The sequence below is a fragment of the Solanum stenotomum genome, unplaced genomic scaffold, assembly GCF_019186545.1.
Source record: "Solanum stenotomum isolate F172 unplaced genomic scaffold, ASM1918654v1 scaffold33904, whole genome shotgun sequence".
In the NCBI taxonomy this organism is placed as follows: Eukaryota; Viridiplantae; Streptophyta; class Magnoliopsida; order Solanales; family Solanaceae; genus Solanum; species Solanum stenotomum.
The window spans coordinates 74217-83384 of record NW_026032679.1 but is presented as its reverse complement, the minus strand read 5'-3'; the positions used below and the strand labels follow the sequence as shown (position 1 = coordinate 83384).

The window sequence follows — 9168 nt, the reverse complement described above, 5'->3', positions numbered from 1 at the left end:
TTAGTTTTAGTTTAGGTTTATTCTGTAAAATAAAATTCAATAAAAAATAAAATAGAAATAAGAATTCATTCGAAATAGTACATAAGAATAATGAGTCTTTATGTCGTGTTACCGAGGACCTCGTTTCAAAAAAATACGACGCCTGGGGGCTTTACCAGGACTAACTAATAAAAAGCCTAGGACCGGAAGTGATCTTAGAAACCAATCGCGTTCCGGTAAAAAATCTCAATATCGTATTCGTCTAGAAGAAAAAAAAAATTGCATTTTTATTATGGTCTTACAGAACGACAATTACTTAAATACGTTCGTATCGCCAGAAAAGCCAAGGGGTCAACCGGTCAAGTTTTACTACAATTACTTGAAATGCGTTTGGATAACATCCTTTTTCGATTGGGTATGGCTTCCACTATTCTCGCAGCCCGTCAATTAGTTAACCATCGACATATTTTAGTTAATGGTCATATAGTAGATATACCGAGTTATTGCTGCAAACCCCAAGATATTATTATGGCAAAGGATGAACAAAATCCAGAGCTCTGATTCAAATTTCTCTCGATTCATCCCCTCATGAGGAATTACCAAATCATTTGACCCTTCAGCCATTCTAATAGAAAGGATTAGTCAATCAAATAATAGATAGTAAATAGATCGGTTTGAAAATAAATGAATTGCTAGTCGTAGAATATTATTCTCGTCAGACTTAAACCTCAGACTAAAACCAAGGGTTCGCAAAAATTAACAAACAGCTGCACGAGCCAATGCAGCCTCTATCTTTATTTCATTAACAAGCAGCTGCACGAGCCCTTCCTGCGAAATGTATCGAAACCCTGGGTAGTAAAAAAAGTGGGATGCTGTATTTCCAAGATTGGATTTCATATTCGAATAAACCTCGTAATCGTAAGAAAGTGGGATTTTTAGTTATGGGCCTAACAAAAGAAAAATTGGAATAGGATTCTATAGGATCTCCCCCCCTTCAAAATCGGACGTGAAAATTTCCTTTCATCCGGCTCAAGTAGGTACACCAAATAAGGAAAGGAGTTCTCGTTTTCAAACTCTATAAAATCCCAAAATAAAAAAGTCTACTCCTTACTCAAGTTCCCAGTGAAGACGAAACAAGATTTCAGTGATTCCGTCTTCTATTAATTCTTTGTTCAAATTAAATTCCAACAAATAAAATAGAAAATTCTTGAGTAGTCTACTTCCCTTTGAATGATAAATCCCTTAACTCTTAATAATTAAAGGAATACCTTGGAACCCATAAGGGATTTACTTGTCTATATATTGTTCCATTCGATCGTTTAGGTCCCGACTTCACCTCGATGGTTAGGCCACCACGCCCTTAAAGTCTATACGCGATAGATAGACTCCTGGAACCATGACATATTTGCTTACTTAAACATAATTTCTTTCCACGAAAAGAAGAGAAATGGTTCATTACACAAAATAAAAAGCTTTTTTTACGAGGTACAAATAGAAATTCCTTTTTATTTGATTTGTTACGAAATTGACCATAGATCAATTCCCTTTTTATTTGGGAGTATTCACTACACCCCAATTCTGAGCTTTATGTTACTCTTTCCAAGTGACATGTCAGGTCCAGGGCATCCCAATTAGATTGACTGGGATGACAGTTTCTCCTTCCGAGTCTGTAAAATCTGAATTTCGATCAAATCACACATTGCAGTATACTAGGCCTTCTAATTCTTTAAGAGGTTTATCTAAAAGATTCGCAATATAACTAGGAAGACATTTTAAATACCACACATGAGTTACTGGGCATGCGAGTTTGATATAGCCCATTTGATACCTTCGTATCCGAGAATCAACAAATTCGACTCCGCATTGTTCACAAAATTTCGGGTCTTCTTTTTCATCTCCGATTACTCGATAATTTCCACAAGCACAAATTTTGCTTTTTATAGGACCAAAAATTCTTTCACAAAATAATCCATCTTTTTCCGGTTTATTTGTTTTGTAATGAAAAGTATAGGGTTTTGTTACCTCTCCAACTATCTCTCCATTAGGCAGGATTTTTGTGGCCCAAGCACTTATTTGTTAAGGAGAAACTGATCCAATCCGGAGCTGTTGATGTTTATATCGATCAATCATAGAAGAAAACTTATTATTCTATGGGATTATAATAATAATGAGATTATATGAGCAAATGCCCGAACCAAAATATGTTATTGCTATGGGAGTTGTCGGGGATGGTTTTCCTGCAAAAATATGATAAATGTGTGAAAGCAAGGCCATAATAATGAAAAATTAATGAATGTAACTTCATAGGCAAGGACTCCCCTGATTTGTCTTTTTGATTGATTATTCATGTCTTGTGAAATTCAAAGACTCAAATTTCGCGAGTCCTTTCGTTCCTTGCAATTTCGGATGAGAAATGACATTCAAATTCCGACACTAATCAACCTCTCGTTGGAAAGGAAAAAAAAACTCAGAAGGTAAAAGTGTTAGTTCGTGTTCATAATGAATAATGTAAAATATCACACAAAGAATTAATTAAACGCATAAGCACTGCTTTGATTAAAGACAAACTTAATTATATCACATAACATACAAACAATTATTGCGCGTCCTATACAAATATGTGACCCTTTTTTGTCAGGAGTAGACCTACCGATCTGAAGGATGTATAACATCATTTGAAAACACAATCTCAAAACCCAAATTTATACAAACTTTATGAATAAAATTGAATGATGATACATAATAAGGAAAATGGGATACAAATAATCAGTCCCCCGCAGAGGTACCATCCTAAGCTATGCCTCCATGGACGTCCCTTCTGTTTGATTTCTTGTCATCTCCGGATGTCCACGTTTTTGGATGAAATAATAACTTGATCCTTCTTCGACTATGAACAAACCATTAAACTACCTAACGCAAGAAATATTATTTTGTCAAATGACGTATACATCCTTCAAATTTAAACACATACGCATGATTGTGTTTTATTAATCAATAGGCCAAATAGACATAAGGTAGACTTCTAATGGGCACAACACGCCGTGGGTGTTGGGTCGACTTAGTTCAAAATGCTCTAGAAATCGGGATTTGGTTTCGCTCTACGCTAGTTGACTAAGAGTGGCTTTTGAAATACCGGGAACCCAAGTGGACAACTTAGGCTGAAACTCACGACAACCATTAGACGCATGACGAACCAATAAATTGCCGATCATTCCGAAAAAGGGTTGAGTATAAAAAAGTCCGGCTACGATTCCGCAAAACCGTCTTTTAATATACTACACATAAAACAGAAAATGCCATGAAATACAATGACAATTTATATACAGTTTAAACAAATAATGAATAAATAACAAGTATAATATACAAATAATCAATAAGATGCACAAGATATGATGAATAACACAATAAAACAATAACACCTCAATTTGAAAAAATAAACTCATAATGGTTAGAACATCTATATCCCCAGAAGAGTCGTCATTCTGTTTTATTATGAAAATATATTTTGGACTGGTTTTAGAGTCGCCACTTAATTTTTAAGAAAAATCAAGAAAATTATCATTTTCAAAAGACTAAAACAGAAAATCTAATGAAAATATTTAAAGGGGGTTCGGGGCTTCCTATCAATGTTCTAAGAAGGATTTTAAAGCATTTAGAACATCCGCTAATGCGGTTATCCGACAATTAATTATTTGGCTAAAATAATTTGATTTGATTCAAATTGAATTTTTTTATAATTAAAGCTATTTTAAAGGGGAAAAGGGGAAAATGGAAATACTAACTAAGTGAAATACTTTTTGCAAAAATATTTCTTTAAGTCTAATTAAGGATGATTGATTTTAGTTAAATTGATAAGACACAACGGGGGTCTTACGGGGATTTGAATTGTTCAACCTTAAGATTAGCGACAAATATTAACAAACATGCAAACAAAATAAAATAAAGAGACAAAGAAACTCGGGTCCAAGTTTGGTTTTTCTGTCCGCCTGAACCAATACTTGGGCTCATTTTTGTTTTGGGCCTTTGGCTTATTTGAGTCACCTGCACCTGTCCTAAACTTCTAACAAAATAATAATAGGCGAGATGAGAGGGGCTTAGGCCCAAAGTAATAAAATACAATTTTTTCGAAATAAAGAGTGGGCCTTTGACCCAATTTCTCGACTCTCCAATCTGTTGCATATTCTTCCAGGACCTGTTCGTCAATTCTTAATAGGTTGGCCGACTCGAGAGGAAGGGTTTGAGCCTTAGTGGCTCTCTCCAAATGCAAAGGAATGAGATATGAGTTCATGAAGAACTCGGGCATATTTTACATGCAACGAAAAATGAGAAGATAAGGATTAATAAACCATAACAGAAATATAATGCATTTAAAATAAATCATAGTCGCCCTTAAACAAAATATAGCAAATAACTCTATCAAGTTGAAATGACATAGATCTAGGTGGAAAGATACCAACTCCAAAGACAATGAGGATCCATCATGCTAAAGACAAAGTGACGATTATTTAAATCACTATTTTCAAACAATTAAGAGAGCACACTGATTATTTCAAACAACAAATTAATATGATGACTAGCAACAATACACATGAATAACGAATATATATATATATATATAAAAGAAAAACTGTCATACTCCTAGATAACAGCAAGAACACATAAATTGTATTAAAATTCACCCTTAAAATAATGATAAAGTTAATGAACCTTTTTTTTTAGAAAAAAAGGAAAGACCCATCATGCCTTTATTTTCCATTTAATTCAATATAAACTTATGTATGCTCTCAAATGATATTAGAAAAATAGACTAGGAAAACACTGTCATAACACATGGGAAGATGAACCGAGATCTTGGACCAAACAATTAAAAAAGTAAATGGGTCTTAATTAACATCAAATACAGCGAATGACCAAATAATTGACCAAGCATCACTGGAGAATAAGCCGAGTAAAATTATACTAGACTAACTCAAACTTTGGGATAGGAGAAACCAAACCGACGAAGTGAAATAAACCCTCAACCATTTAAATTAGCTAAAATAAAGAAATTCTACGATTTGAACAAACTAATCACACGAATAGACCGCATTCTCATCGAATTAGTATTTGAAACACCACACCAACCAACATAAGCTAGTTTCAAGTCTAGCAACATGGTCTTAATATTTTTAGAACGGGATGAGATATGTTTGAGAAAAACTAAAATAACCCTCATAAAAATATAAACAAGACAAATATAAGAAAATCATGCTAATGAAGCTTACATTTAGGCCTCAAGTGGCAAACATTGTGATAGATATGGAGACATAACTCGATTTAAATATGCCTTGCTAAACAGTTGAACGATCAAATAACTTGAAAACGAAGAGAGTAAGCTAATGCACCAAACGATTCATAAATAAGACAACATATAAACTCCACACTAACCAGCTTAAGGTTCTGCTCCTACTTTTGAAAATAAAAAAAAAAACGATCTTAACAGACCAAAGTAAGGACTTGATGCCGAAATAGACTACGACAAATATGAAAGTAACAAATAACGCTAGAACCAATAGATCCTTTAATCCATTCGAAGCCTTAAAGGTTAGTCAAAAATAAAAGAGAAAATGAAGAACAAATCTTAATCAAGTTAAAACTTTCTTCAAACTTGCAGAGAGAAATTAAATGTACTAACCACTAAGCACAACAACAAAAGGGAGACACCAAATTCTCAACCAAAGATATTCCAGACATAAACCATACACATAAATACATTATGCGCCTCAGCTAACTAACACTGACTCAAACTCAACAGACCAAACATTAAACGCTAAAGTAAACTAAGGAAAAAAAAATAGAGGCATTCGAACAAGGAGGAAAAAGAAACCACAGAGAGTTTCAGTTCATAAATCAGAACGTCCAATAAACGAGTTAAGGTTAAGAATAGATTACCTTTTCGGGGGCAGCGAACCGGACGAAACGAGCTAAGCAAAGCTTTACCACCCGCACCACAAGAAGTTCGAACACAAACAATGAGCAAGGAATCTGGGTAGAATCTCACTCACAAACGTTGGAAAACGATAACAAACAGGAGAGAAGAATGACACTCAGACCGACACTAGCTATCTTCTCCTTTTTCTCAAACATATTACGTATATATTCTGTAATTATTTCTCTAGCAATTATCTCTAACACAAATTTTCAAACTCAAAAATCTCCTCCTCCAAAAAAATATAAAAGACGTTTATATAGGGAGAAATTAGGGTTCAAATTTGGGGGGGGGGGGGAAGGGTGAAAAACGGTTAGGAATAGGGTCCATTCAAAATTCAAACACCATAAATTCCTTTCACAATTTGGGATAAACACCTTTTCCTGAGGTTTCAACCCCATTCTGGAAGAGGAAAGGGGAGAAACGCGTGTTTGCTTTTCCGCTGCCACGACTGTAAGCTGAAAGGGACATCGAGGAAGACGATAACAAAATCTAGCCTAGTACTGATTCACGCGCAATGGACGACGTGAGTGCTTGGAGACGCCGTCTCTAGGATTTTCCATCGAGGACGTCGTTTGGTTGTTGCTGGATTGTCGTTTGCTACGCGCTGAAGAAGAAAACGTACAGGGGTCGGGGCGGGTCACGATTTTCTGTAAAAAAAAAGAGTGGGGTAGGTCAGTTTTGGTTTGGTCGTGTTTTTGGATTACTGCACGTATAGTATGGGTATTGTATTGTTGTAAGTATTGGAGAATTAAGGCTGGGCTACTGATGGGTCTGGAAAAAATGGGTTGGTTGGAAATTAAAAGAGAATATGGGGAAAATGGACAAGTGGGCTGGGCAAATTAAAAATATAGGCTGCTAGAAATTAGAAGTGGGGCCCAAATAATTGCTCTTTTCTCTTAAATATAAGTAGGCTAGAATTGAATTTGAGTTTTGGCCATAGGAATTCATATTATAGCCAATGGAAAAACACAAATATAGCCAAACTTAGTTAATTAGGATAAGTTCGGCTAGTAATTTAAATAAGACGAATTGGTATAATTAATTTATGAGCTTTTTAATCTTAATGAAATAAAGTAATTAATTTAACCATAAACTAATCGATTTACCTATAAACTTATTAATCCAAAATTAAAACCGTAATTCAAACTAGGACTAAATTAATAAAATATTTATTTTAGCAAAGCAAAAGTCTTTGATATGATTTTCAAACACTTATAAAATATACTCATTACGTATATAATTATATGAAATATATTCATTATTCTAAGTACTATAAAAATCGACTGAAATTATTTAAACTAACCTTGAAACTGTTTGAATTTTATAAAGCTAATTATTCTAAAACGTTTAGAAATTAAGAAGCTCAAAAATTAATTATTATCGGGGAGGGTCAAAGTTAGGTGTCAACATGCAAAACACCATTAAAGCAATGGAGAATGCAGGCTCTTTTTCTGCTATGGCTCCACCAGTTTTTGATGAAGAAACCTATCAAGCCTGGGCAGTAAAAATGAAAGTTTATTTGGAGGCTAGTGATTTGTGAGAGGCTGTCAAGGAAGACTATGAAGTGCATCCTCTGCCAGGGAATCCAACTATGGCTCAGATTAGAACCCACAAGGAAAGAAGACAGGAAAATCCAAAGCTAAATCTTGTCTCTTTGCTGCAGTTTCTGCCACCATCTTCAGTAGAATAATGACATGTAACTTAGCCAAAGCAATTTGGGATTTCCTCAAGAAAGAGTACGAAGGAGATGAAAGAATTAGAGGAATGAAAGTACTGAACTTGGTTAGAGAATTCGAGATACAGCGTATGAAGGAGTCAAAAACCATTAAGGATTATTCTGATAGGTTGCTTGGGATTGCCAATAAGGTAAGGATACTTGGAAATGAACTTATTGATAATAGAATAGTTCAAAAAATACTTGTAACTTTACCTAAGAGATATGAGGCAAATATTGCTTCATTGGAAAATACTAAAGATCTGTCTAAGCTTAGCTTGGCAAGTTATTGAGTGCACTGCAGGCACAAGAACAACGAATAATGATGAGGCATGAGGGATCCATTGAGGGAGCCTTGAAAGCCAAGTTGCAGTTCGGTTCAAGTGCCAAGGGAAACAAAGGAAAAGGAAAGAAAGGGAATCATGAAAACTACGAAGCAACAACAGCAACAAATGATGTTACTGCAACTAGCAACAACAGAGAAGGCAAATATCCTCCCTGCCAACATTGTGGGAGGAAAAATCATCCACACTTCAAGTGTTGGAGAAAACCTGATATGAAATGCAGAAAGTGTCACAAGCTCAGTTATGCTGAGATTATCTGCAAAGAGAAGGGATTACAACAACCAAATGATGCACAGATTGCAGACCAACAAAAAGATGAGCAACTATTTGTGGCCACCTGTTTCACAAGCATAAATTCAAGTGAAAGTTGGCTTGTTGATAGTGGTTGTACGAACCACATGACCAGTGATGAAAAGCTTTTCAGAGAACTTGATAAATCAGTTAAATCAAGAGTCAGGATCGGAAATGGAGAATACCTCCCAGCAAAAGGAAAGGGGACTGTAGCAATTGAAATTTACAAAGGTACAAAACTTATTTATGAAGTTTTATTTGTTCTTGAAATTGATCAAATTTATTAAGTGTTGGGCAACTCCTAGAAAATGGATTCAAATTATTATTTGAAGATAAAGCGTGCCTGATCAGTGATCCTAGTGGTCAGGAAATATTCAGAATTAAAATGCAGGGAAAAAGTTTTTCCTTGAATTCATTGAACGAGGAACACATAGCTTTTCCAAGCCAGCTCACTGTAGCGGAAACGTGACACAAAAGGTTGGGTCACTTTCATCACAAAGCTTTATTGTTTATGCAAAAGAGCAAAATGGTAAATGGTTTACCAAACTTGGAGGAGAACCCCTCAAGTTGTAAGGCTTGCGTGCTTGGCAAGCATACTAGACTTCCATTTAAAAGTTCCACTTGGAGAACTACAGAAAAGTTGCAACTCATTCACACCGATCTTTGTGGTCCACAAAGAACTCCATCACTCAATGGCAACATGTATTATATTATTTTCATTGATGATCTAACAAGAATGTGTTGGATTTACTTTATGAAGTTTAAGTCCGAAGCTGCTGGAATTTTCATGAAGTTCAAAAGATGGATAGAAAATCAGAGTGGCAGCAAGATTCAGGTCATTAGGTCAGATAATGGAACTGAATATACCT

At 35.0% G+C, this 9168-nt stretch overlaps 1 protein-coding gene across 1 annotated transcript; it reads left to right on the top strand.

Annotated features, from left to right (window-relative positions):
• Nucleotides 1-7379: 7379 nt before the first annotated feature.
• Nucleotides 7380-8872, top strand: LOC125852329 (uncharacterized). Its single transcript, XM_049532080.1, has 4 exons — nt 7380-7479; nt 7614-7816; nt 7969-8530; nt 8691-8872. Exons 1-4 carry the CDS (start codon nt 7380-7382, stop codon nt 8870-8872), a joined length of 1047 nt encoding a protein of 348 aa, XP_049388037.1.
• The last annotated feature ends 296 nt before the right edge of the window (nt 8873-9168 follow it).

Coding starts and splice junctions, on each gene's coding strand:
- LOC125852329 (XM_049532080.1), top strand. CDS start 7,380: ATGGAGAATGCAGGCTCTTTTTCTGCTATGGCTCCACCAGTTTTTGAT. Junction 7,480..7,613: donor GAAAGTTTATTTGGAGGCTA/GTGATTTGTGAG, acceptor TCTTTGCTGCAG/TTTCTGCCACCATCTTCAGT. Junction 7,817..7,968: donor TGCTTGGGATTGCCAATAAG/GTAAGGATACTT, acceptor AGTGCACTGCAG/GCACAAGAACAACGAATAAT.